The following is a 27,815-nucleotide window of genomic DNA, read 5'->3' as shown; positions in this document are numbered from 1 at the left end:
TAAACTCAGAAAAAAAATTTAGTAAATCAGAAAAAAAATGACTGAAAAACAGAAAAAAATAAATTATCTCAAAAAACAAACCAAAACTTTTTTTTCAAGTGAATGCAGTGCGCTTCCGTACCATCCAATACAGTAATTTCCTAATTTATTAGGCTACTTAGAAGCCAAAAATTGTGACATGATTAACAAAATTCTAATTTTAAATGCGCAAGAAACACTTTGAGGTAGGAAGTGACCTTGTCAAGATGTACACACTACAGCACTGAACCATTTGATAGGATTGAGAACATACACAAATTCAAATTCTAGAAAAGGTCAATTACTAAATGGAGAACAAAAAATAAATAAACGAGGGTCATTTTCATCATTTTACAAAATACAAATCGCAAAATAACTTTTTCTATTTGAAATATGTATTTTAAATACATGTATCAGACCCTGTATGTCCCTGTGTATGTGACGGTTTGCAAAAAGGGTTAAGTTAGTTCAAAGTGGTCGCATGCAACCACTGGCTCCTCTGTCATTGGATGGCACAGGAGTATATATATTGATGTGTGAGTGTGAATGTTCACAGACGTGGAGACTTAGTTGCGTTTCAGATAAGAAAAAAGAGGCAACAGTAATCTCCTCTGTCATTCCTGGGACTTCATGAGAACGTGAGTACGTAGGTTTGCTTGGTTTTGACGTTTTCACATATAAATGTTAGAAATGGCCTCTGTGATTGTTTATTTATTTATATTTATGTATTATTTTAATCCTACTTTACTACCGGACAGAAATTATACACATAAATCTGATCAGAAACCATATAAATAGTTCAATTAAGAAGTATTAATCATGTATTTTCATCATAATTTTTTCCTTACTTCAGCTTTAAATATAATATATATATAGTAGAAGCATGATATTCAGTATGTAACACACTTAAAATATTGGATCTATATCTTGCCAGTTTTTCATGACCACTCTCAGGCATCAAAGGTCATAATTCTGACATGTGTGACCGTCAAGAGAAAAACTACAAGCATGGAAAGACTGTGCCGCACCAGCACCAAAACCAGGACCAGTACCGGCAAAAGCTGTATCAGTCAGATGACGACTATAGCCAAGAGTAAGTCTGTCAAACGTTCTGCTTCTGATCACATGCACACATATTTAGTAAAATACATGTTTGACTTGCAATAGACAAAGAGATGTGAACATTCTGTTCTTATTTATCTTTGGTTTCTTTCTGAAATAGCACCCGTTCAAAGGCAGATGGCAGCATTTTGAATGAAGACCATGGACGTCATCACTGTCAGTCTCATCACGACCATCACAAGCCACATCTCCACCGCGCTTCTCTTCCGGAAATCTCTCTGACTTCCTCAGCTGGTTCCTCTTCGTCCTCGCCGTCTTCCTTCTCTTCGTCTTCCTCCTCTTGTTCCTCCTTCTCTTCCTCCTCTTCCTCCTCCAGCTTCTCCTCTGACACCAGCAGCGACTGCTGGGATAGAGCTGCACACAAGAAGCCTCGGCATTCGCAGTCCTGCACAGACATCACGGGAAAACACGGATACTTTGACGGAGAAGACGACACAGCTCCTCTGATAGATAAAAAACGTGTGAGCAGACGCTCGGTCAAAGGGAAAAGGGAGAGAGGCAAGTCCTCACGCAGCCCGACTCAGGACACCGCTAACAAAACACAGAAGATTAGAAGAGGATCCAGAAGTGATGGAAATGTCCGGAAATCCAAGTCCATGGAGGCTCTGAGTAGACCTAAAGACAGAGAGGAACATGAAAACTGTGACGAAAATGAACAAGAAAGGAGGAAAAGTGAAGCCCGAAAGAATTTAACGAAGGAGAAAATGAAGTTCTCTGCTTTCCTCAATGAAATCACTCGGCAGGTGCTCAGCCCGATGAGACTCACCACTCTTGGGGTCACAGATGCTCAAAGACCCTGCAGTTCACGGCAGGCTTCCGTTAAGTCCAGTAAGATGGACAGCAGCACTAACAAACACGGACAACAGAAGAGCTGGCCCACCAGCGCAGACTCGGTTAGCTCCAGTGAACGCTCTCATACCGGCAAGCAACACTCTACTCAACTCTCCAAATCTAAATCCTTCCACCACAGCCGCAGTCACCATTCTGGAGACTCGCCCAGTCACATGTACCCCAGGCCCAAGAGTTGCACTGACATTAGCTGTTTGAAAAGAGCTCAAAGTCCTCAGCATCACAACCACACGCCTTCCAATAAGGGCTACCACCGTCACCAGGGCGATCACGCCTCTCGTCATCACCACCGTCGTCATCATTGTGAAGACTGCAACTGCCTGAACAATCACAATCACCACAGAGACCAAGACGGCACAGATCATCTGCATCGACAAGGACATCATGGAGGGCATCATAGCCCCACCAATCACCATGGTAACCAATATAAACACAATAGCGTCTACCATAGCCTGTCCCGTCCCCATCATAATGGAGACCGTCGTTATGGATGCCACTTCAGCCCGACTTGCCACCACGGACAGCACTGTCATCGCCATGGAAACCGCCGTGGACCTTCTCGTCACCATAGTGACCAACATGGCCATGCTCTTCACCATGGAGAAGAACAAAGTACCACTTTTCATTACACCCATGGAGACCAAAGTTCACCACATAATCGTGAAGGTCACACCACTCCATCACATCCCCATCTTCATGGCTCGGGTTACTACCACCACCACCAAAGCAGCCACCCAAAAACTGAGTGTCCTACTACATCACATCACCACAGGCATCATAGCTCATCCAGTGACCATGGTAATCATCACAGCCCACCACATCACCATCACCACAATCAGCATCACCTGGGAGACCACCACAGTGAAGGTCATCATTATCACCATGGTGACAGTGAATCTCATCAGCATCACCATGGAAACCACCAAAGTCCAAGCCATCGCCATGGAGACCACCACAATGAAATTACTCAGCATCACCATGGAAACCACCAAAGTACAAGCCATCACCATGGAGACCACCACAATGAATTTACTCAGCATCACCATGGAGACCATTACAGTCCAGGCCATAACCATCAACATGGAGACCACCACAGGGAAACGTATAAGCATCACCATGGGGACCACTACAGGGAAACACATGAGCATCACCATGGAGACCACCACAGGGAAACACCTGAGCGTTTCCATGGAGACCAACACAGGGAAACACATGAGCATCACCATGGAGACCACCACAGAGAAACACATGAGCATCACCACGGAAACCACTGCAGTTTTGGCCATCAGCATCACCATGGAGACAAGCAATCACATTGGTATTTCCATGAGGTTGAACACAATCGATCTCACCTGCATCACCATGACAACCACCACAGTGACTCGCATTTGCATCACCATAGCGACCATTCCAAAGAATCTCATCCACATCTCCATGACAACCACCGGAGTGATTCGCATCACCATAGCGACCATTCCAAAGAATCTCATCCACATTTCCACTCCAGTGAATCTCATCTGCATCACCATGGAGACCACAACAGTGAATCTCATCTGCACCACCATGAAGATGATGTTTGCCATCACCAAGGACATCATCCTGAATCACATGTCAACCATGATGACCTCCACACTCATTTAAAGGGACCTTCTGCTCGCAGTCCACCTTCACACAAGAAGTCAGAGTCTCATACCAACAAAGCAGATTTACCCAGCAACCCTAGGAGCCGTGATGAGGAACAGACAAGTTTTTTGGACTCGTCATCGTCATATAAAGTATGGCAATATTTGAATTTCCACTATCTATGTGCTCATTAAAAAATGACTGGCAGATCAATAGTATTACATGCTTGATGAACAGGTTACACAATCAGGATGTTCCACTCATTTGTTTTCCTATTGATTTAAACACCAGTGTACATCCCACCATGGACCATTGATTGTTCATTACATAACAATAGATTAGTCATCATGACCAGACTAATGATAATCAGAGAGACAGAGCTTAGATTGTTGTGCATCATGCTATAAATATGATTTTCTCAGTCGTTCTGTTTTCTTCAATACAGGAAAAGCCAGATGAGCTGGGTAGAATCATGTGAGTACGCGCGCATAGACAGTATAGACCTGTGTGCTTTTCACATCCAAAGCTTGATCAATGTAAGAATCTTTGGCAAAAACTGTGAGACTGTCGTACCTAAAGCTTGTGGTCATTAGTATTTCACTTTGTCTTTTTTGTGCATCTGTCCTGACAGGAAATCACAGGACAAGGACGACGGTCTGCATCGAAGCTCGCTGAGGACGGAGTGTTCCGGAGAGGAATTCATGAACAACCAGAGGCTTTTGGAGGCAGAGCTTCAGAAGACACGCATAGAGCTCAGCAACCTCACTGAGAGGTTCAAGAGGTAAACGGTGTCATTTCAACTGCAAATCAAATGTTATTCACACACATATACAATAATAATAATATACAACACTGTTGCTGACTACTATTCTTGTCTCTCTCTTTTTGTCCTTGTCTTTTGTTAGACTCCACGACAGCTGCTCCTCGACAGAGCAGACCAATGATCTGCTTCAGAAAAACCTCCATTCCATGGTGAGATGAGCAATAAAGACATATTTAAAACATGAATATAAACAAATATGGGTTTATGTCAGAGACAATATTAGGTTGGCTTAAAGTTATTTTAATAAAAGAAAAACATACGACATACAAACGTTGCTGAAAGTTTGTGAATTTCCTGTTATTGTTTTTGTGTCAGGCTCAGAGTATGGAAGGAGAACGCGAGAGGTTGAACCGGCGTATTTCGGCACTGACGGAGCAGCTCACTGATGCTAAATTTACTGACAATGTGGAGACAGGAACTCACTTCAATGTAAGATCTTTACCTCCCTTAGAAGTATGGGCAGAAAAAACATCTCTGAAAGACTAGACTAGACAAATAAAGGTCAAACAAATGAATCATTCTTTGTGAAATGGTATAAAATGAAGTGGGATTGTACAAGACACAAGAAAAAACTATTCATACAGCATCCGCCTGCATTAACTCTACAATATTTCAACAATATTTCCACTTCATCTCACGATTAAACAACTCTTTCCACCTGGAAACTGAAGTTTGTGACACAAACTTCATATTTAAGCAGATCTAGATTTTATTAAATCATCCTTTTGTGAAGTGACTCTAAATGAGTTTTTCCCTCTGATGAGAGCAAGCTTGTATCATATCTAAGGCTGGTTTAAAAGACAGTTCGGAATGAGTGTTTATGAATGTATTCTAATTTCTATTTAATTCTTACAAAAATCTATTTATTCTCTTCATAATTTAAGAATCATTCAGTACACTCAATATCAGCTGTATTTTCCTTTTTTAGGCAACGTCAGCACTGCACAACACTAACATCCATTTTCAGTCAGATGGTGCCATTAATCAGGTGGTTCTCCCCATCACTCCTCCTCCCACTCAGTTCATGGACAGCCATGACTATGGCAAAGCTAAAGTCAGCGGGCAGGAGCAATCTTTGGGTTCAGTTCCAGAGGAGGAAGAGGAGTCTGACTGGTCAGAGATGGGAGAAGAGATCCCACGGTTTATACTGACCGGACTGGGCAGAAATCAAGTGTGGAGACACCAGGAGGGAGACATGGACGGAGACAGTGAGTCAGGAGGTGAGGAAACGTTCAGACTGCACTCTCAGATACCTCATCTCCAGTTCACGATCCACAGTGAGATTTTACCGGCTCTGCAGACCAATACTTGCCCACCTGGCTTCACAAACCTGTCTGAGGCCATGACAGTGGAGAGCAGTTACAGGATCACCTCAAGTCCAGCCCTTTGCTCTTCAATCCTGATCCGATCGGCCAGCCTGGAAGAACTTCCACACCGTCACATGCTCAAAGAGCTGAGAGGCACAGAGGCCATGATGGACCTCCACCACCACCCGAGCCACGAGGTCATGGAGGACTTGGAAGATGAGATCATTCATCACTGGAGAACAAGCAGCGACATGGGGGCAGGTATTGGGAGTGCGATGGAGAGCAGCCTGGTGGGCCTGCGGTCGGCCGAGCAGATGCTCAACCATTTCATCTGTGAGTCACAGCTAAGCGAGGGGAAAGTTCAGAGCGGGGCCGAGGTGCATGGCTGGACGGGAGGAATAAGAGATGAGGTGTTGAAAGGGGAGCGAACAGAGCTTTGACGTTGTGAGCGAAAATCATAGAATAAATCGATCTTTCGAACTTTGAATTCCAACTTTTCCGGACAGAATACTAGGCTTCCTCAAAAATGAACATATGTTTAACCATTCCCACTTCCCTCAAAAAGTAATTTGTGTCACTAGAGGCAAGAGGCCCAAGTGATGTATGTATTTAATATGTAAACAAACAGCTTTTGTCTGTAGCTTAAAAGCTTAAAATTTGATGGTGACGTGTAGTTTTCTTGAGTAGATTTTTTGTTCTTTCCTCTCCATAGAAAACGTAGTACTTAGTAGATTGTTGTTTTGCTTTATTGGACAAAACATTATGGTAACACTTTATATTAGGAACACATATTTACCATTAACTAGGTGCTCACTGACATGCATATAGGTAGCATACTAGCCCTTTATTAGTAAATATTAAGCACATATTAACACCTTATTTAGGGAAAATCTTAATTCATGTCGTAATAGAGGTAGAATAAGGTGTTAATACGTGCTTAATAATTACTAATAAAGGGCTCTAGTATGCTACTTATATATGTTAGTAAGCACCTAGTTAATGATGAATATGTGTTCCCTAATATGACATGTTACCAACATTATGAACTCATATAACTTCTTATGTATGTAGTCAAGACAATAATGCAATTTAGCCAGAAACATACAGAAAGCATTAAAAGACATGGTTTGTAATACAATGATTTATGCGGGTGCAAACCCTGGTGTACAGACATGAGTGTCACTGCTGAATACAATATGTAATGCAGTAGCTTTTATTACGATATGTGTATATGTCAACGTATTGTGCTGTATTTCCTCTGGTTATCGTTGTTTCCCTCTGTTGACATCGACCTGCTAAATGCGAGTGCTCACACATGAAGCAGCGCTCCTCGCTTGTGTAAATGTAATGTGTCCATATAAACATTTAATAAAGACAACGGGGAGACAAAAGTCCACTGTTTCATTTTAGCCACATTACACAGTATGTTATATAGACTTTGTCAATGGACAGGGCACATTCATTTTGAAATAAAGTGTGTGTGTGTGTGTGTGTGTGTGTGTGTGTGTGTGTATATAGTAACTAAGAATAGAGAAATAAAATGCCAGTGACCAGTGGCAACCACATTTAATATAATGCCATTTATTTCAATTTAGTTAAGCAGTTCAGGACACAATGGTCCTATGCAGAAATAAGCAAATTGTCAATGCAATGAAAATCTTGGTAGTTGTATGAATGAATAAAAAAAATCAATATAAAAGTGACAATGTAGAAAGAAATGACCCAAAACAATGTTGAAATTAAATATAATTGTAAGAAAGAACGACAACATTGTCCTCCTGGGTATAAAAACGTCTGCCACTACATTTAACACAAACTCCTCAAAAGTTCTGCATTTAATCCCCTCCTCCTCCCTTCAATAGTTACATACAACGAGGAGGTGTGTTCCTGTGCACAGCAAATGCAATGTATAAATATCTCCTTGTCAGGATCGATTTGGTTTGTCATCTGTGTCCCTCCTCATGACTGATGGGTGCTGAGCTGACAATGGCCTGGATTCACAGGCCAGTTTAATAGGATAGGTAGGTATTAGAGGTAAGACACTGCCCGCATTCAGGTTTTGCCAAATCCAGTGTGCCAAATCCACTGTGTGGCACACTGGGCGGTACACAGTGGTCGGTGGAGATACCGGGGACATTTTTTCGACACTTTCTTGGACGACAAATAAGGTGAAGTTTGATGAGCTCACAGCTGTTTAGTTTCAGATGCCAGGGATATTGTGTTTTAGGAGTTAGTTGTAAATGTTCCTTACTTTTTTCAAAAATGTATTATCAGGGTGTTATTTACTACTTTTGCTTACTTACTTTTTGCTCCTAGTTTATTTCCCACATTCTTAGTTGTATTTCATTCTTGTCATCTCCGTCTCTGCTTACCCCACCTCTGCCGCTCTCTCGCAGACAAATCACAGCACCGTCCCTCGTTGCCTTGTCGATCCTCTTCCCCTCTTCCCCTGGTGAGACTCCAAGGCCCTCGCTGCAACCATGGTGGTGATGAAGATGAAGTTCCCCTTTCAGAAAAGGGTGAAACTGGCCCAGGGACTGTGGCTCCTCTCCTGGTGTGCCACAGTGGCCGGGGCCATGACCTTCACCTTGGGGTGCATCCTTAAGATTGAGCTCCACAGAAGAGGAGAGGTACTTTTTTAAAAATGCATTTTAATATTAGAACTTTGAAGCTTAGTTTATTCCCCCAAAGCATTGCTGTTATTTGCTGTTTAAACATTTGAATTATGAAATTGGAATGTCTCAAAGTACTGTTAAATTTTGACATGGCTGACATCACAGTATTATATAACTTACTCTATACTATACTGTACCATACTATACTATACTATACTATACTATACTATACTATACTATACTGTACTGTACCATACTGGTTTATTATTCCTCCAAAGCTTTGCTGTAACATTTGAATTACCATGAAATTGTAATGTTCAAATTACTGTTAAATTGTAAAATGGCTATACTACTACACTACACTATACTATACTATACTACACTATACTTTACTAAACTATACTACACTATACAGTATAGTGTAGTATAGTTTAGTATAGTATAGTGTAGTATAGTCTATATATATATACTATACTATACTACACTATACTATACTACACTACATTATACTGTACTATACTGTACTATACTATACTATACTATACCATACTATACTATACTAAACTATACTATACTATACTATACTACACTATACTTTTTATGTGAATTTACATGAAAACAACTGTACAACACCAAATTTTCTTTCAAAAAAATTGAGAATGTGTCTAGCCTTTGCACGGCAGCCATTTTGACATGTTTTAGCAAGGAAAGCACAGGTGTTACTGCTCACATTAACAAAGTGGGACAACGAACCAAATGGACCTCGACCATCGTTCATTTGATTATTTACACCTGTGATTGTCCTACTGTGGCCTGTTAAAATGGCCGCCGTGCAAAGGGCACCTACGACCGTGTCCCACTTTGGATCCTGAGTCATCATTTAACAAAGCAGGATCTGTCGGTCTTAATCATCCTCAACTTGATCCACATGTTTGAAGGCTGAAGTCATCACAACTTTGCACTAACAACAAAACAACAAGGTTTTTAGTTTATTGCGATGTTGTCATGGACTTTTTTTGTTTTTTTAACAGTTTTTGTGCCAAGAAGGTTTCTAAATGAGTGTTTACACACTTTCACCCAAACACATGCACATACCCATACATATATGCACCAAAATAAACAACTGTAAATGTCATCTAGTCTGTGGCTTACAGTTACAAAAGAATAACTTATAAACACCGTAGAGCTCCCATTAAATACCCATAATCCAACTAATGTGTTGTGTTACCAAAAATGGGAATATCATAAAATAATTTTTTATCTTACAAGACAAAGAATTTAGTAACGAGACAATGAGTGACACAAAACTATTGAAATAAATGAGAGGAATGTATATCACACACACACACATACATATCGCAGAAGATCTACAATGTTGAAAAAGTGTAGAAATTACGTCCCAATGTGAAGTTAGGTAGTGAATGTTGTTACGTTGTTGTTGTGTTTTTATTACACGTAACGTGTAATATGTTACATGTAACAAATATGTATGTGTAATATGTGATATGTAAACAACACGTTTAAGGCCTAACAAATTGGATTTCCAACAGACTAGCATAAGAGTATATGTGACTGACTGTAAACTTAAAAAACTAATTAAAAAGAAACCAATAAAGCCTATTTGACGGTTCAAATATTCAAACGTACAGGGTTTTGACTTTAAGTAAATGATTGTACAATCAGTCTGAAGTATTTAGAGATGTAAATAAAACCCTATATTTCCACTGAAGAAGCAGCTAAAGAAAAGAAAAGTATTTCCAGCCTTTTCAGAATGAAAATCTAAGTATTTTTCCTTCCCAAACAATAAAATATATTGATTACATTCCTTTGTGACTTATTTCCAGGTGATGGAAAACACTGACATACATATTGTACCCAACACCCTGATGATAGTTGGCCTGGCCTCCTTGGGAATCAACTACTTTGCTTCAAAGATCTGTCAGGATGCGCTGGAAGCCGGGCGATTCCCTCGCTGGAAGAACTTCCTGAAGCCCTTCTTTGCCGTCTCGTGTTTCTTCACTGTCCTCATGCTGCTGGCTGTCATCATGAGCTACGCCATGAAGGGCACGCTGGAGACCTCTCTGAAGGCTGGCCTGAGGAACGGCATCCGCTTCTACAAGGACACAGACACACCGGGCCGCTGCTTCCAGAAACAGAATATTGATCACCTGCAGATGGAGTTTCAGTGTTGTGGTAACAATGACTTCAGGGACTGGTTTGAGGTCCAGTGGATCAGCAACCGCTACCTGGATTTCAGCTCAAAGGAAGTGAAAGAGTAAGTATATGGGAAAATATGTGGGGTGAATTAAACATTAGTGACTATCAATGGAATGAAAGCACATCCTGATGCAGTAAAATCTATATCAGATGTATATATATCCTGTTTCCTTAGCCGCATCAAGAGCAACGTGGATGGTCGATACTTGGTAGATGGCGTCCCATTCAGCTGCTGCAACCCCAGCTCCCCACGGCCATGCATCCAGTATCAACTCACCAACAACTCTGCTCACTATAACTATGACTACCAGACGGAGGAGCTCAACATCTACCTCAAAGGCTGCAGAGAAGCACTGGTCCACTACTATATGGGTCTGATGAACACCATTGGAGCTGGAGTCCTGTCAGTTTTTATCTTACAGGTAAACTATGAGAGGAATCACAGTGGTCCCACTATGTATTTATTCATTTATTTATTTATTTAGTTAACCTTTATTTTACCAGATAAAAGAGATCATTGAGATCAAGACCTCTTTCACAAGGGTGACCTGGCCAGGAAAGGCAGCAGCACATGTCATAGCTAATAAAAACAGGGAGATAACAGTTACAAAACAAACATTGAAATATAAAAGTGCAAGTAAATAGACATATTAAGTGCAGGAGTTATGGTTGCAGAAACAATTTAAGAACACAGGCACTGTGCAATGGATTCCCAACTTTCAGCCTTTTAAGATAAATGTGAAATAAATGTTTATCATTTTAGTTTAGTTTGGAGGGTATTCCAAGCAGGGGGGGCAGAGAAACTGAAAGCTTTTTTCCCATTCCGGTCCGAACACAGGGAGAGGTACAAAATGTCATTGGAATATAAAGCATAATGGCTTTTTGTTCTCTGATTACAAGTGCGTAAATAAGCAGGAACCAAGCCAAGAAGAGAGTTATAAACCAAAGTCATCCAGTGTGTTTGGCATCTTACATTCAAAGAAGGCACTATGACTTCATGGCAACCTTTTAAGAGATTGTATATATATTTAGTTGTAGTAAGCTGTAGTATGTAACTTTTGGTGATTGGTTGTTGTTTTTTATTCTGCCTCTGTTTGGTCTTCATTGACAAAAAAAGACTCTGTCAGGCAATACCACCAAGCACAGTGAGGGAGCGTTGGTGTGTATACAGCAGGGGTGGGATGGGACAAGAGACATCCATCCTGTAAAAACTGCTGAAGAACCGGGTCTTCGGAGCAGTAGAATTTACTTCTGAATCCTTTTGTGGGCACCTCTTTGTTTATTTTAGTCATACTGCAGTCGTTTTGCTTTAAAGAAATCACTTCCTGTGTTCAGTGCGAAATTGTTGCCAGGCGACATGAGATCCAAACAGCACTATACTGATGAACACAGCATATTCAGAATTGTGTGAACTCATTTGACAATGGTTTGAATCTAACGGACGTTTATCAATATTAAAAGTTATGCACTAGAGTTTTAAAGGTCCAGGGAGTAACAATTTGTGACATTTTATGGTGAGACTGAAGATTGCAACAAACCGAGCTCCCCCTCCCTTTTCCAATCGTGTCAAGGAACTACGGTAGTCTCTGCATACCAGAAAGGTTGCCATTATTCTTTGTTTCGAATTGCAAGATCTGGCTGGTTTGTCAATTCAGGCTGCTGTAGAAACATGGCACAGCAAGATGGCGGTCACCATAAAGCAAGCCCCACTTGCACAATCATTCTTGTTGTTGAAAAATTTCATCTCACCTCATTTAACCCCCTTTTGTTTGCCAGTCCTTGTGAATGGTTCCTGCTATGACTGCTGCTCTCTGTCTAACACCCTCACGCCTCCCTTTCCTTCAAGGCTTCTGTGCTGGTCAGCTTGCGGTTCCTGCAGACCGCCATGGAGGCAGTGGCAGGGGAGGAAAACACAGAAATCGAGACAGAAGGGTACCTCCTGGAGAAAAGCGTGAAAGACACCGTCATGGAGTTCCTCAACCCCCTGCTGAAGTTCTTCCTGCTTACAAACCAGGTGGAGGAGGGCGATCCTGGAGCAGCAGCTCCAGCCACTGCTTAAAAGCACACGTGATGAACACACCTGCGAATCATTTTTACACAGAGAGGGTTATCAATGAAAGACCATTTAATTTTGCAGAAGGAGACATGAAACAGATTTCTATGAATCTCACAGAATCGGGAAAGAGTTCTCCTCCATCCTGCCCTTTCAAATTTCATGTGCTTAACCAGTACCTTCTCTGTTAAACACATTCTGTATAATGTGTATAATAGTGTATAATAAAGATACCTACATTAGCTCATGTAAACCCATTTCTGCTGTTTGTAAGATACATGACACACCACCCATTAATTTATTCTTTAATTTTGATCATTTCTTATTTTTATTTTTACATGAATGATAAAGTATTACATTGTTGTATTTGTTCCACAAATACACCGTAGAGAGCCATGATGCACAATGCTCTGCTCTGCAACAGGATTATGAAATAATATAAATAAAGATTGAAGATACTGATTGCCTAATGGAGTGGAGTCACTTCCTCCTTCATTTGCTAAGGTAAATAAAATACATGCAGACATTATAATGCTTCATATCATGCATACACACACACACTTCACAATAAACTCCCCATGATGCTACTTTCTCCCTGCTTCTCTTCTGCTTGCCAGCGAGAGGAATAGGATTAAGAGGATTGATTCATCTGTGTCGATAATGCGATGAAAGCCATTAAGTGTGTCCTCTGTTCTGATCACTCACCTTTGTTAAGGCTGCTAATCCAGTTTGTTAATACTCAGCCTGCTGCCCTTGCAGTTAGACACCTGCGTCAGATGAATCTAAGATTCAGGTACTGACGTTTTTCATAGTCTGCTTACAACAACCTAGGCCTTTTTCTCTGGTTAATTTACACAAACAACAAGTGCATAATTGACCCCCCCGGGGTAACTCATAAGGACTCAGAGATAAAAGACTGGTTCATCCCATGAATCTATATGTAATGGCTACCTATGTGAAAATCTTAATTAAAAAGTCCTTTTGAAAACAGGGCTGTGTGACGTTCTTGGGCTGAACAGATTCACAAATGTTGTGGTAGACTCAGTAATAATAAATCTGTGAAAGGCTTTCAATCAATTGTTATTGTAACCTCAATAATTAAAAGTCATCATCAGCACGATTGGAATCATTTCTTTAATTTGCCTTTAGAGAATAAATCCTTTTACTATTACTGTAATCTGATTGTAACCCTTATTTGATACTGATATTACATATGGAGGCAGCTATGAACCACTCATTCACCTACAAATAACACAATATCAAACTTACATTAAGCCAGAATCATGCAATAGTCATTTTGTGAAAAGTATTGTACTAATGCATGTTGTTGTTCTTCATTGCATTAGTGTAGTCCAGGCTGGAGTCATTTTTGTTTTAATTGACGGATATTTTTTTTATTTGCTTTAATTAGATAATATGGTTTATGTACGGCAGAAGCAAACTCATGTTTGTGATTGGATGTGTTGTAAAAAAAATAAAAAATAAAGAAAAGGGAACTGAAACCTATAAGCAGTGCAGTGGCTGTGATTTCAGCAACATTTGTGCCAACAGGTTTTTTTTTTATCATGAATGTAAATGTAAATGAGGGATAAAGCAGACATCACCAGTAACAAGTTAGCTATATTTAAAATAGTTTATTGGAAAGAAACAACCAAAAATCATGTACATGACATGGATGTGAAATGACTTCACCACAGTAAAAAATCCTGAATTACTGTAAGTCTTGAGACTGAAAAGGCTCATCATGTGAACACAGCCACACAAAGGATTTGCCATATAGACAGAGCTGGATTAACGATTATGTTCTGAATGTGAATCTAAACTGATAAATTAAAACTTATAACAATTACTCCCATATTACAGCAAAATAAAACTGAGAACAAGCTGTAGAAAGTCAGAGGTTCTCTTTATTCTGTTTTTAATTGGGTATATCAAAAGTGGTTCATCTGTTTTACTGTGTCCCAATACACAGAGAGCATTTTGGCAAAACTATTAGATTGTGTTGATTTAACTAATTCATTCATTAATTGTATTAATCTTGCCCTGGTGCATTTACAGCCAGAGGATTATTGCTCCCTAAGTATTAATGCATAATAGTTAATACATTTACAGTGTGATGTATTTATATTTTCCTTGTGCTCATATGGTCATATTTACTCATATTGTATCTTATATAAAAATTTATTAAAAAAAAGTGAATATGTAAGACACTGCTCAACTTAAAGCCACTAATAATTATTATTCCAGTAAATAATATTATGAATAAAATTAAAACAATGAATAAACAAACAGACATGCAAATAAAACTGTATTATGTCATTAATGAGCCCTTTGCACAGCAGCTATTTTGACATGTTTTAGCAGGAGAATCACAGGTGTCAATGATTACATTACAACAATGGCAGAAATCAACCATTATTTATTTGATTACTTACACCTGTGCTTTCCCCAATATGTCAAAATATCTGCTGTGCAAAGGACCCATTAAAACAATAAAGATTATAATCATCACCATCGGAATTATTAATAAAATATATATTATATTATATATTTATATTATTAATATTATATGTAAATAAATGTAAACAATAAAACAATTAGGTGACGACGCCTGTAGGTGGCAGCAATGCAACCTAGTGGATGCAAACATCCGGGAAACTCTAAAGAAGAAGACAGGGAAGTAGCAGCGGGATAACAGTCGTTAGCTAATGTATTTAGCTCCAGTGTTTACAACATTAGTGGGCTCGTATCCAGGATAAAGGAGGACAAGAGGAACGCTTACGGGAAGTGGCGGGTAGGTGGATGGACAACTGCGACATTTTGCCTTATCACTCTCCATTTACAGGATCCGTATGCGGTTGTTTAACTATAAACTAAAAAAGCTAGCTTACTAACCCAAAAGGGTAGGTCACCAAACTGTTATAAGGGGATGACTGAACTGTTTTTATATGTCTCAAAGTGTCGTAGCAGTGTCACTGCGTTAGTAGCTAACATGGTCGCCTCCCCTGCCTTTATGCTAAATGTCGCTTTGGCTTGGTGGAGTTGAGCCATTTCCCTGTAATAGTCCAGCTATTGTTTAAGAATGTGTAGATAAACCAGTTCAAACTGGGAGGGTAGCACACGGGCCTTTATGGCGCAATTTCTTTAAATGTACTACCTCTATAGTATGTCATTGATGCTATCGTGTATATGCTAAAAGCTACTGTAAAATTAAAAAATGTAAAGAGGATTGAGGAACAGTGTAATGCTGAACTCTGTGTTCACTTCAACAGGGTGAGGTCAAGATTGGTCGACTGGGATTTTTCTGACAGTACAGGCTCTTTTCTAGTCTATTACCACATGATGGCACTAGTGCACAGTGAAATGTTTGCCAAATTAGACTGAATACTTGTTGAGTGGAACACAATTTAAGAAAATGGAATGCCGAAAAGACCGAATCATTCAACACATGCACCGTAACCAATCTTATTACTGATTTCACACATACCTTGACCACCCTGGTTAGTCAGTTGTAGATACTGTAGATACTTTTGTTTTGTGTAGAGATTGGCCAATTTTAATCAGTGATTTAATAGAATCTTCCAATTATAACTTACTAAATCCTCTGATTTACTTTTTTCTGTAGGTTTACACATTTTTGTTTTCAGAGAGTAAATATACAGTATGTGAGTGTGCTAAAACACATTTTTTTATTACCTGTTCCATGTATTAAATATTCATAATAATAATAATAAGAATACTGTTTGTGTTAATGTGTCATGGACAGATTTTGAATTTGGTCATTGTGTTTCAGTGCAGAGATGGATGGAGATGACTGCAGTTTTCCTCCAGATTTATCGGATGATCAGTCACAAAGAGGAAGTGTTGCTTCTTCTGCAACACTTTCCCGAGGTATGACACATCAAATAATTACAAAACTCGCCAATAATAAAACTACCCTTTGTGTTTTCTGTTCTGTACTTTTTAGTGTTAACCAAATAACTTGTAAACATTTAAATGTGATGATGCTTGGCTACTTTTATCATTTGTTATGATATTTATCTTTTGTCAATAAAATACATTTGTGGTTGTTCACACAGCTCAAGATGTACTCGTATACCTGTTTGGAGACAGCGCAGTCCACTTGACCATAGAAGGGCTTGGCAGTGTTAATGTGCAGGAGCTGGGACGCAGTGTTCGTGAGGCTCTTCATATTCCTGAGTCTGTACAGGATACTTTTGCCTTCTGGTTATGTTCTCCACTTCTTGGTGAGGGCCTTCTCCCCCACACTCTACACTCATTAATGCTACAGCTGTTCATCTGGTCAGATTATAAGTATACACTGATTTTATGACTATGTATATGTATATATATATATATATATATATATATATATATATATATATATATATATATATATACAGATGTGTATATATATATACAGTACATATACATATATATGGATGCTTATTTATTATCGTGTCACTATCAAGTATTACATGATATTAATATTAGATATACAGTGGAATGAGAAGTGGTATCCAGTAAAACAAAAAAAAAGCAGCCAATCTATCTGTTTAACAGTTTATCTCCTCCATATTTCTTAGAATTGCAGTTAAAGGTGCGGCATCAACCATACAAACTGTGTCGGCAGTGGCAGGACCTGTTGTATCGCTTCACTGAGGCCTCAGAGGAGGACATTTCACAAGGTAAGAGTTTGGTCACAAATATTGATTTGGTGATATATATCGTCATCCTTCCTCATGCAAAACTATAATTGATACACCAGGGCAAATATTGATATTTTAATTAACAAATGAAGGCGCTCTAAAGTAAAAGTTCCCTGCTAGTTTCTCTTGCCAGGCGTCGCTACTTGATGTCTCCTCACAGTGGCACTGCTCAGATTAATGAGGGAAACTTGAACGAAATTTACTTGGCCAAAGAAGAGGGAGTTTATGGCACAATAATGGCGGGGAAAGCTACGTTAAGAGATGCCCCATCCATTTTCAATACATAGACTTTATATATTTTGTTCTCTATGTTGTAAATAAATAGAGATATCCTGCACTTGTGATGTATTGCTATGTGATTTTCTTGCAACTATTGATTACCACAGAATCATTGTATCACAATTTTATCGGTATCGTGGACCAAGTGGTTTATAGAAAATTAAAGTGAATTACTTGTACCTGAAATTCATCATTACTCTGGGAAGCATCTGGTTCACACATTCAAAATGAATATTAGACATTGTGACAATAGTCAGAAATGTTATATCATGGGTCGTGCTCATCACCTTTTTAAAAAAATTGGGTCCGTACATAAAAAAGTTTGGGAAGCACTCTAATATTATGTAGTATTAATGAAGGAAAACTAAAATAACTGTCACCCACAGTGCACTTTTGGTGAAGTGTAATGTCTGGTGTTATTACCTCATTACTTTGCCAGTCAATGTAGAAGAACCCACTCTCGCACACAGCTGGTGACGCAGCAACCACTTAAAGAAAAGAATAAAAGTCATAAATGCATTGCATAATGATTTAATGCTGTTTTGGAGTAAGTTCTGGTGAAAGCTACCACCCACCGTGCCGGAACTATGAGCCAGAGCAGAGTGGGCTGGAGGGGGCTTAAGTGCGAGATTTGATTGTTAGCCCCCACGTCTGTGTTTCTGGGTCTCCATGTACCCTCACTCCTCCACTCTGAGTGATGAGACCGAATGGTATGAATATATCGGCTAACACTGACGCATCATTTTCTGCTGCTTTTTCCTCAGATGAGCCGTTTCTCCAATACAGACGGAATGTGTTTTATCCTAAATCTAAAGAGCTGCAGGTACTAAATCTTTAATCATAAATGACGGAATTATGAAGACACTTTATTCCATCACTTAATGGTGATTCTAATAAAACTGCTTGCAAAGTTAGAAATAATGAAGATTTTTGGTTATTATCTGAAAGCCATCAGATAGGGGCAAACATGGCTTGTGACCAAAGGGTTGCTGCCTTGAGTGCCTGCCAGGCCAAGGGCTGGGGTACCCCTGTGCAAGGTACCCAATTCCCATTGCTTGTTAATTGGACATGCTTGGCAACATCCAGTGTACCCCTTGTTCCGACCCCGAACCCAGTGAAACAGGAGGGTTGCGTCAGGAAGGGCATTCCGCCAAATCAAATATGTGGATCATCCACTGAGGCAGCCCCCAGAGAGGGAGAAGCTGAAAGAAAAAAATATAATGGAAAGCTATTAGATTGTAGTAGTAGTTTTTTTGTAAATTAGAACTGCCATTCCATCAGCTGTGGAAAGGCTGTTCTCTTATATAACAATTTTAATTAATAGAGCACTAAATATTTAAACGGAATCATACAAGAACCATTTTCAGTATGTTAAGTTGGAAGTCAGATGTTTGGCCTAAACCTGTATTACTTGATTAATTGTTGTCTCTGTGTCACTCCTGGCCAGATCGATGATGAGGTAGTGCTGAAACTTTTGTATGAGGAGGCCAAGAACAACATCCTCACAGGTCGTTACCCCTGTGATCCCGAGCACTGGATGAGTCTCGGAGCCTTGTCTCTTGCTCTGGATGAGGGAACTGGCCTGGACAGCCAACAGTTCACCTCTACTGTAAGGTAAGTTAGAGATGTTGGTGAAAATATTTGTGACCAATCTTTGAATGTGCATGTTTTTTGTACTTTTACAATAAAAAAATACTTTACGAACTTGACTTTTAGATTTGATTTAAGTGCAATAAGCCTGAGGTAACTCAATATCTACCTCAGATATGATGCAACACCATTTGGATTTTGCAGTTAAGTTGCCTTCTCTGTTTCGTTCAGGCTGTGTATTAGGGTTAGATAGATAGACAAACGTGGATGCAGCGTTAACTAGGGCTGCAAGATGTATTGTCTCAGTCTCACTCACTCTCTGAGCAGTCAGCTCACAGCCAGCCCCCCCCCCCCCTGTGCACATGCTGTCCCTCACACACTACACCAAAGATGGGCGATAAACAAGAGGGAGAGTCTACGGAAATGGCACAATCTTTTTCTTTGCCGTTTTCAAAAAGTTCCACATAAACACGGCATCGTTTCAGGAAATATGTCCGTCCATACGGAACCCCCGAAACGACTCAAAACGCTGTAGTACATATGACACCACTGTAAATCTGTTTAAAGAAGACATTACAGATATAATAACAGAAACAGAGACAATGAATCAAGCAAGAGGAAAGAAATACACACTTTAAAAAGCATTGTAACGTTCTGAAGTTCCCATCCAAGAGGTAAACCATTTAATTTCTGCTTATGAAACCAGAACATATTGATTTTCTGCTTTTCATGCAAAAGTGGGTGGCTGTGGCTTAGTAGGATCAGAGGATCGGTGTTCGACCCCCAGCTCCACCAATCTATAATGCCAAAGCGTGGGCAAGACAAAGTAATGACACCCGAAAACATTTGTAAGGGTCGGTTGGTTGATTTCACATTTTCAAGTACTTCAGCACAACAATTGATGAACATCCAGGGTCAACTGTCTTTTCTGATTTGTTGGTAATGATCATATTGTGTGGTTGCAGTAATTTGCAGTTGCTTGCTGTGCCAGGTGCATGAATGTAGATTTTGACATATTTGATTGTGAATAGGGGGCTGATAATTACACAGCAGACACTTGACGAGGCCCACTGTGTAATTAGTGACGTCACTGTTCTTATTTTAGATACTTGTGACATACATTAATGGCTGCTCACAGTCAGTGGTAACCGATAACTGAATAGATATTTTTTATACTTTATTTTTCAGGATAGAAAAAAAACATGGAGCACTGTGAAACAGAGTGTTGGTCACCAATGTAATCCTACAAAATATTAATTATGATTATTGATGAGAAGCAGTCGCTTGTGTTTCACTATTTGTGTTTTATCAATTATTGCATTTATAAAAACAAATTTTTCTACTCCAGTTACTACTTAATTTATGGTGCATTTATTATTACACGGTAGCAGAGGCTGCAAGCATTTAGAAAGTGGACTTCATGTGTGTTTGTAGAGGTGACAGAATTAATGAATTTATACTAGAATAATTTTATACTATATGACTTTAAGTATATACACATAAAAGAACAATAAACGGTAAACAGTAATAGTGTTATGATAAATGACGTTGAAAAAGTGACAGTGATATTTAAAGTGCAGTGTAACAGCGCTGATGATCGATCAAAGTGGCAGTGTGCAGTGGAGACAATTACGCACTGTAAATTGCCTAGTTGGCCTGGTTGAGGAGCCTTATGCTGTGGGCATAAAAGCTCCTCCTCAGTCTCTCAGTTTGTGTTTTCAGGCTGCAGAACCGCTGAGTTCCGCTACGTTTGAGCCTGAGTTCAGCATCTTGAACAGGCTTTTGCTGGGGTGGGAAGTGTCCTTGATAATCTTGGTGGCTCTGCCCCGGCAGCATCTGGTGTAAGTGTCCTGCAGAGAGGGCAGATCTGAGCCAATACAGCGCTCGGCTGCTTTCACTACTCTCTGCATGGCCTTACGATCCTGGGCTGTGCAGTTGTCAAACCAGGAACAGATGTTAGATGTTAGATGTCAGAATGCTTTGACAGCTGCTGTATAGAAAGTTTTTAGGATCTTGGTGGAGACCCTGAACCTCCTCAGCTGTCTCAGGTGGTATAGTCTTGGTCTCGTCTTTTTGACCTGGGTGTGAGTGTGGATGGACCAGGTGAGCTCATCAGAGAGATGAACTACAAGGTACTTGATGTTATGTACCAGATCACCTGTAGCTCTCACTCCAGATCCCGCAGAAGTTCTGAATTTACTAGAGTCTTTGAATGCATCTCATTAGCTGCTCCTGTTAGTTCAACATGCTGTAAACCCTGCACTTACTTCCACTAGCTCTCGTGCACTTCAGACTACAAACACTGTGTATACAAATACAACAATAATCTCCTATGGTCTGATGCATACACAAATCCATTTGTCCCAACATTGCAGGTATTTGTCAGTCTGCAGTTTTAGTGAACATGTATTTCTCTCCATAGTTTGTACATCAGTCACAATCTTGAGCTGGTCAGTTCTGACTGAAACATCTTCATGTTAGAGTTTTCTTACTCACCGTCTTGTTGTCTTTAATAAGTCTTTGTCCCATGCTCATCTGCAATATTGCCCAAGTAAACTGTAGAGACGGAGTAGTCAGTCCCATCTCCAAAGATGTTCTGTATTACTTGTCTATTACCTTTGAGGATGTCTCTTGCTGTTTGCTATTGGAGTAAGTATTGGAATAACATCTTTGTTTGTGTCTGTGGTTTTTATCTCTCAAAATCACTTTTCTGGTATAATGTGGTCTGAAATCGCAGCTTCCATAAAGCTGACCTGGCTGCTGGTATGAATATAAAAAGCGCATACTGGGATAATGAAAACCCAACATTCATTAAAATCAAGGGATTGTACACTTATAGTGTACAATGTAATAATTGTTTTATCTTCAATTTATTCTTAATTACAGTCATTTCATCCAAATTTAACACACTGGGGCCTTAAACACATTACATTGAACATTTTAATCTAGTAATCTAGGGTTTAGATGATTAATCAGTTATTAAAATAATTGGTTTGAGATTTTGAGTTTCTTTCATGTTAATATTTTTGGGTTTCTTTGCTTTTCTATAACAAAGAAAGCAAAATAATAAAGCGTTTGGAGAAACCATTTTTACAATTTTCTGACATTTATAAATTCAGTTTTACATGACAATATTAATAGAGGAAATAATTGATTGTTACAACCCAAAAATAAGCATCGAAGAAGGAAACAAAAGAGTTTGTGCTAGAGTGAAGAAAACTGGAATGCATTGGAATGCAAATGCACACACTCACACAATAGTCTAGTACATTGACACATCCGTTTGTGTTAGTCATGAAGAGAGAGCAACAAAAGCAAAAGACGACATGAAAACAGGAGGACAATTTAAGCTTATTTATTAAATATTGTTATTTTTTAAATTGAATATAATACAGATAAGATGGGCTAAATGTATAAAGAAAATCTCTCTTTTCTGCTTTCCACAGAGAGAAGAAGCTGTCCTCATATTTGCCTGCACATGTTGTCATGGGGAGTGGAGGTTTACTCTCCACTCTGAGAGGGAAGTCGAGTCGTCATGCAGGGCTGGAGCAGAACCTGTTGGCGGAGTACAGAAAGATCAGCACATCTGCTGGAAGCCCTGCTGAGCCCACACAACTCCTACACCAGTACCTCAACACATGTCACTCTCTGCCTTATTATGGGTACGGATTTGTGTAATGAGGCATTTATGCTTCATTTACAAAAGCAAATGAGTGCAAAAATATGAAAGTTCCCTGTTCAGACCTGGTATTAACTCCAGTCCTCTGTGAGACAAATTCATGCAAACAGCCTTAAGTAGGACATCTGGCATTAAATATTAAATTGCATCCTGGCTGTGTCTCCTGTAACCACAGTTCTGGCTTGCCTTGCTCTCTATTTAAATACACAGTGATGTCGTGACTTTGCAGGAAAAAAATTTTTTAAGTCCGACTATAGATGTGTGTGTGTGTGTTTTGTTATTCGTATTATCATTTATAATGTGAATATTCTCATTTCTTTGCTCCATATAACAAAGAAATAATTAAAATTGAGTAATTTTAGTTTGTGGGCAAAACAAGACTTTTGAGAACATTGTCGTTGCCAGGTTTGTGAAACACTGATCATCATTTTCTGACATTTTAGATTTCAAATAATTACTCAATTTAATCGAGAAAATAATCCACAAATTAATCAATTATGAAAATAATCGTGCTGCTGTAACATGAAATAGAAATTTAGCTTATTCTCCCCATCATCAGATTGGTCAGATGGATGTCAATATTGGGTCTGAACGACAACTTTACCTTATCTTTAATTATCAGCCCTTCATTCCCATCATGTTTGTTTCATTCTCCACAAACAGGTGTGGTTTCTTCATTGGTGAGATTGACAAACCAGTGCAGGGGATCCTCCAAAGGGGAAAGCGCAAATCTGTCAATGTTGGGATTTGCCTAGAGGGAGTTTATGTGATGGATGTCAAAGAAAAGGTGAGCCCTGGAGTTTCTGGGGTTGACAGCTCTGTAAAACAGCAGTCTGCATAGTTGGGTAATATCTGCAATGCCTCTTGAACTTGTGCTGATTTGTCATTGGACACACTTTTTTTGCAGCACGTACTGCTCGGCCTGCGTTTCAGTGAGCTCTCTTGGGACCACAGTTATCCTGAAGAGGAGGGCGACTCGCACATTCTGTGGCTGGAGTTTGATGGCGAGGAAGATGGTACTCCAGTCAACAAGTTGCTTAAGATTTACTCAAAACAAGTAAGAAAGTGATTTGTATATGATGTATATTTACATACATTTACGCACCTAGGTTTTATTTTAGACAACTTGTGTTCTATTTGCTTTTTTTTCTTTTGGGTTGCACCTGACTGACACGTCCACCTTTTTTCTGCTGTAATTTGAACATCAGTTTAAGATCAGAGGCAGACAGATGCAGCCTGTTTATGCGTGTCTCACACTTCTGCAAGCAGAGACTATATGCAGCCATCTCTAGAGAACACCCTCCGTCTGATGTTTTTCACAGCTATAAGGGCAAGTGCAGCCACTGTTATTATTTTCTTCTGAGAGGAGCATCACGCTTGATATTGGTTTGAAAACTTGGAAAAAAATAATCTTCTCCACTTATGTCAACCTGGCTCAGTAATGGTAGGGTTGAAAAAATACTGTCAGAGCCAACAGACGGTGAAGTGGTGTTATTTAACAGGTAAAAAAGGCCATAAATAATCATACCAGGTCCTAATCCAAGGCTGGTATGTGACCTTTCATCACTAATGGACCATCAAAAAGCACAGCTGTTTATTACCTCTCCCTCTAAGGATCCAATCCACCCCAAATAGTTTATTTAACACATTTAAAACAACACAGTTGACCAAAGTGTACTGTACAGTAATGATGCAAAACATTTAAAAACACAAAAGAGCACACCACACATTCAAAGAGTAAAACCAAACATAAGACACACAGAGAACGAGGAGAACGGATGTGTTTTTAAAACAGATATAAAAACAGGAACAGACTTGTTGATTTGTCTCCCCCCCCCCTCCCCCCCAGGCAGAGCTCATGAGCGGCTTCATTGAGTTCTGTGTTGAGCTGAAGTCCACGTCTGAGGGAGGAGCTGCGGCTGAAATGGACGGTGAGACGAGTCCGTCGCAGCAGGCCGCCGGACAAGATGGTGGTAGAAAGAATGGGCGTGGAAGGAGACGTGGGATGCTGCACAGGCAAAACAGTGTTGTGTGCAGCCGGGTCCATTCACTGAACACCATCAGCTATGTGGACAACGGTGAGTCTAATAGCTGGATTCAGTAGCTGTTGTCAACCTACAACATAATCTCCCTCGATCATAATTTCCCTGTGATCAGTTCAGTTGAAGACACTATTTATTTTTAACATTTGTCCATGCTTGTCTTTCAGGGAAAGAAATCAAACGCTTGAAACCGAAAAGAGCTGCATCCTTCTTCACCCGACAGGTGTCTGCAGCGCCTACGTACTCGGCCGTGCAAGTGACAGAGAGTCTGGAGCAGGGTTAAGCTCACTCTTCTGCCCCGTTCCTCTCTTTAAGACCAAACGTGAACATTTTACACTGAGATTTAAACAAAAGACTTGACACACGCTTGACACATTTAACTGATAATATATGAACATGCAGAGGACCAAGTGAGGGATCGAAGTGTGTTCGAGACAATATTTATCTTTTGAAGTTTTGTATATTAGGAGAGTACGGCAATGTGAAAAGCAAAATGATCTGTTAACAGCTATGCTTCCAATTTCAAACTAATGTGGCAATTTATTAGATGGCCTTACTTAAAGAAAACATCCTCTGAGCGCCGTTTGATTGACCTGCTTCCTTCATAAGTCTGAGACAAGCTTTAGAGAACTCCTCAGATGATGACTGTATGATATCTCGTGACCTTTTCACACCTTTCCGCAGTACTTTTTACCAATATGACACAACAATGTTAACATCAAATGAGTTGAACCATTACATTACCTCTTTTTATTCAAATATACAATTTACCCTTATATCATTTAACATCCTCATCAGAACTCACACTGTCATCATGACAGACACTTTCAGGGTATGATCTAAAGGGCGTGTTCCCACTATTCTGCTTTTCTTAACTGCCAGTGCCTTGTTCTCACGAATGGGTGAAACCACTTTTTAAAAACTGCTGGTGGAAACGTTAAGCGCTTGGTGTTACCGATCATAAACAGTCCGTATGGGTGCACATTGGCTGTGTTGTGGAAGTTTCTTGTAAGTACATGTATTTCAGATTTGCTGATATTTGCAACTTATTGAGAGAAAGAAACATGCAGGTGGTTGGTATTAGAATGAATTTCCATTAGTCAAAAAAGAGTAATGCGATTTTTGGTCCAGATGTGGCTTTTAATGGGATAAAATAGGTGTTTTTATATCAAGCTACTCGGAATTGGTCTGATACTGGCCAATATACTTAAATGTAAAATATCCTAACATTGAAAATAAAAGTTAAATCTGATACAATCTGTAAATTCTAAATACATAAATGCTTCACCAAAAACAGGCAACATGCTTTAAAGAGAGATATATGCCACTGTCGTTGTGTGACAAGGATCTGAGTGAGAGTTGCTACTGTTGGCCACGCAGTTGAAGCAATTGCATCAGTAAAAATGTCATACTTGTGCAACCTCTGACATGAGAGAAGCTACATTTAAAGACTCCTTCCTGAAAACTAAACAATAACTTTCAACTTGGTTGTTAAAGTCTGTGTGAACACCAAAGCAAGCCTGTCTTACGTGCTGAAACATGGTTTACTAACTACCTTAACTTGCCAGAGTCAGATTCCCTCCAGGTGTATCTGTGAACTTAACCCCAATCCTGTTTCAGGTAGTTTATCTGCCTCTGACGTCCATTCAACAAACACGGTCACCTCACTAACTGGCCATAACAGATGCTATACATTGCAGATATGGTGGATCATTTACTCTTCCTGATTCTCCTGAGCATGAAAAGCAGAATGTTCACACATTTCAATCAGCTACTGTTTGTACCTTAAGTGCAGCACTACAATATATAGTTGCTCTGTACACACTATGCATGTCACATTATAGAATAGGCATTCCGACTTACTACACATCATGTGATCCTGCACTATTAATACTAATACACTGTTTTTAAATCTTTTACATCTGCAGATGGTTTTGTATTGTTTGTTAGCTTTTATGAAAGACTATTTTTACTTTCCTTTTCATATACTTGTGAGTGTTTGTATGCTAGAATGAAGAAATAGGTCATTTAAAGCATTGTCTTTCTTCGAGCAGTCACTTTGCAGAAACATAAAGTGCCTTTTTGTTTATACTAGTTTTGGTGCTTGGAAACCAGGAATTCTGGTATTTGTATTTCCCATTCTTAGGACTAGACATTGCATTTCACCTCTCCTTGCTGAGATGAGTATACTGGTAAAGTGGATATGTACACTGGGCTGCTGTTGAACAGTGAATGGTGGATTCTTCATCAACATATAACTTAAATATTTTTTAAATAAACATGCAAAGGGGTCCTGTTTCTCAGAAAATGTGAGTTGGAATGTGTTTACTCGTCCACTACCTATACCTGAAGTGTACTGAATCCATATTTATTTTAATCCAGACTTACGTGTGTGATTTTATTCAGCATTGATATTTTACCACATGTCCTGTTCAGATGAACAGACCTGCAGTATTATTTGAACTGGATACATTTAATCAAGGCTTGGATCAATGTTTTTGAGTTTTAGCAAAGTAATTGTTAATGACATAATGTGGAGGGATGTAATCTACAGTATATAACATTGGTAATTCATTTTTAATAAAAATGAATCAAACTACTTTCAGTTTATTTGCTGTAATCTCATTTCACCTATACAGTGTGTAACATGAATAATATAACAGTATTCTCCATGATTGCAATATAGATTTTTGCCAATTTTTGAGTCTCTGACCAATAAATGTATGCTCTCTGAAGAAGATGCCTGAGGCTCTTTAGCTTTGGTTCTGTCTATTTTTTTTCTTCCTATGTTCAAATGTCTCCTACTGTTGAACCACATGAACAGCTTGTTTATAAAACAGTATTTCAAATTAACATTACATGTTAGATTTTTTGTAATATCTGGGGGGA

At 39.3% G+C, this 27,815-nt stretch overlaps 3 protein-coding genes across 3 annotated transcripts; all 3 read left to right on the top strand.

Annotated features, from left to right (window-relative positions):
- Positions 1 to 160: 160 nt before the first annotated feature.
- On the top strand, positions 161 to 7,121 carry si:dkey-273o13.3 (filaggrin-2). The gene is made up of 8 exons (XM_058626573.1): positions 161 to 656; positions 953 to 1,111; positions 1,241 to 3,764; positions 4,058 to 4,086; positions 4,244 to 4,393; positions 4,518 to 4,584; positions 4,751 to 4,864; positions 5,364 to 7,121. Exons 2-8 carry the CDS (start codon positions 996 to 998, stop codon positions 6,180 to 6,182), a joined length of 3,819 nt encoding a protein of 1,272 aa, XP_058482556.1. The 5' UTR covers positions 161 to 656; positions 953 to 995; the 3' UTR covers positions 6,183 to 7,121.
- Positions 7,122 to 7,713: 592 nt separating this feature from the next.
- On the top strand, positions 7,714 to 14,136 carry rom1a (retinal outer segment membrane protein 1a). Its single transcript, XM_058627537.1, has 5 exons — positions 7,714 to 7,910; positions 8,139 to 8,372; positions 10,202 to 10,632; positions 10,750 to 10,996; positions 12,421 to 14,136. Exons 2-5 carry the CDS (start codon positions 8,223 to 8,225, stop codon positions 12,631 to 12,633), a joined length of 1,041 nt encoding a protein of 346 aa, XP_058483520.1. The 5' UTR covers positions 7,714 to 7,910; positions 8,139 to 8,222; the 3' UTR covers positions 12,634 to 14,136.
- Positions 14,137 to 15,285: 1,149 nt separating this feature from the next.
- frmd8 (FERM domain containing 8) lies at positions 15,286 to 27,525 on the top strand. Its single transcript, XM_058627249.1, has 11 exons — positions 15,286 to 15,421; positions 16,421 to 16,518; positions 16,707 to 16,874; positions 17,214 to 17,315; positions 18,380 to 18,438; positions 19,063 to 19,229; positions 22,652 to 22,867; positions 23,548 to 23,671; positions 23,792 to 23,941; positions 24,734 to 24,962; positions 25,094 to 27,525. The coding sequence occupies exons 2-11, from the start codon at positions 16,428 to 16,430 to the stop codon at positions 25,207 to 25,209; spliced, it is 1,422 nt and encodes a 473-aa protein (XP_058483232.1). The 5' UTR covers positions 15,286 to 15,421; positions 16,421 to 16,427; the 3' UTR covers positions 25,210 to 27,525.
- Positions 27,526 to 27,815: the final 290 nt, after the last annotated feature.

Source organism: Solea solea, chromosome 4 (assembly GCF_958295425.1).
Source record: "Solea solea chromosome 4, fSolSol10.1, whole genome shotgun sequence".
NCBI classification, from domain to species: domain Eukaryota; kingdom Metazoa; phylum Chordata; class Actinopteri; order Pleuronectiformes; family Soleidae; genus Solea; species Solea solea.
This window is presented reverse-complemented; position numbering and strand designations above follow the sequence as displayed.

What these genes read in the sequence shown, in the direction of transcription:
- si:dkey-273o13.3 (XM_058626573.1), top strand. Translation starts at nt 996, where the DNA reads ATGTGTGACCGTCAAGAGAAAAACTACAAGCATGGAAAGACTGTGCCG. An exon ending in AGAAAAACCTCCATTCCATG is followed by an intron (nt 4,585 to 4,750) that starts GTGAGATGAGCA and finishes TTTTTGTGTCAG; the next exon opens with GCTCAGAGTATGGAAGGAGA. An exon ending in AGACAGGAACTCACTTCAAT is followed by an intron (nt 4,865 to 5,363) that starts GTAAGATCTTTA and finishes TTCCTTTTTTAG; the next exon opens with GCAACGTCAGCACTGCACAA.
- rom1a (XM_058627537.1), top strand. Translation starts at nt 8,223, where the DNA reads ATGGTGGTGATGAAGATGAAGTTCCCCTTTCAGAAAAGGGTGAAACTG. An exon ending in AGCTCCACAGAAGAGGAGAG is followed by an intron (nt 8,373 to 10,201) that starts GTACTTTTTTAA and finishes ACTTATTTCCAG; the next exon opens with GTGATGGAAAACACTGACAT. An exon ending in TGTCAGTTTTTATCTTACAG is followed by an intron (nt 10,997 to 12,420) that starts GTAAACTATGAG and finishes CTTTCCTTCAAG; the next exon opens with GCTTCTGTGCTGGTCAGCTT.
- frmd8 (XM_058627249.1), top strand. Translation starts at nt 16,428, where the DNA reads ATGGATGGAGATGACTGCAGTTTTCCTCCAGATTTATCGGATGATCAG. An exon ending in GTTATGTTCTCCACTTCTTG is followed by an intron (nt 16,875 to 17,213) that starts GTGAGGGCCTTC and finishes CATATTTCTTAG; the next exon opens with AATTGCAGTTAAAGGTGCGG. An exon ending in TGATGGATGTCAAAGAAAAG is followed by an intron (nt 23,672 to 23,791) that starts GTGAGCCCTGGA and finishes CTTTTTTTGCAG; the next exon opens with CACGTACTGCTCGGCCTGCG.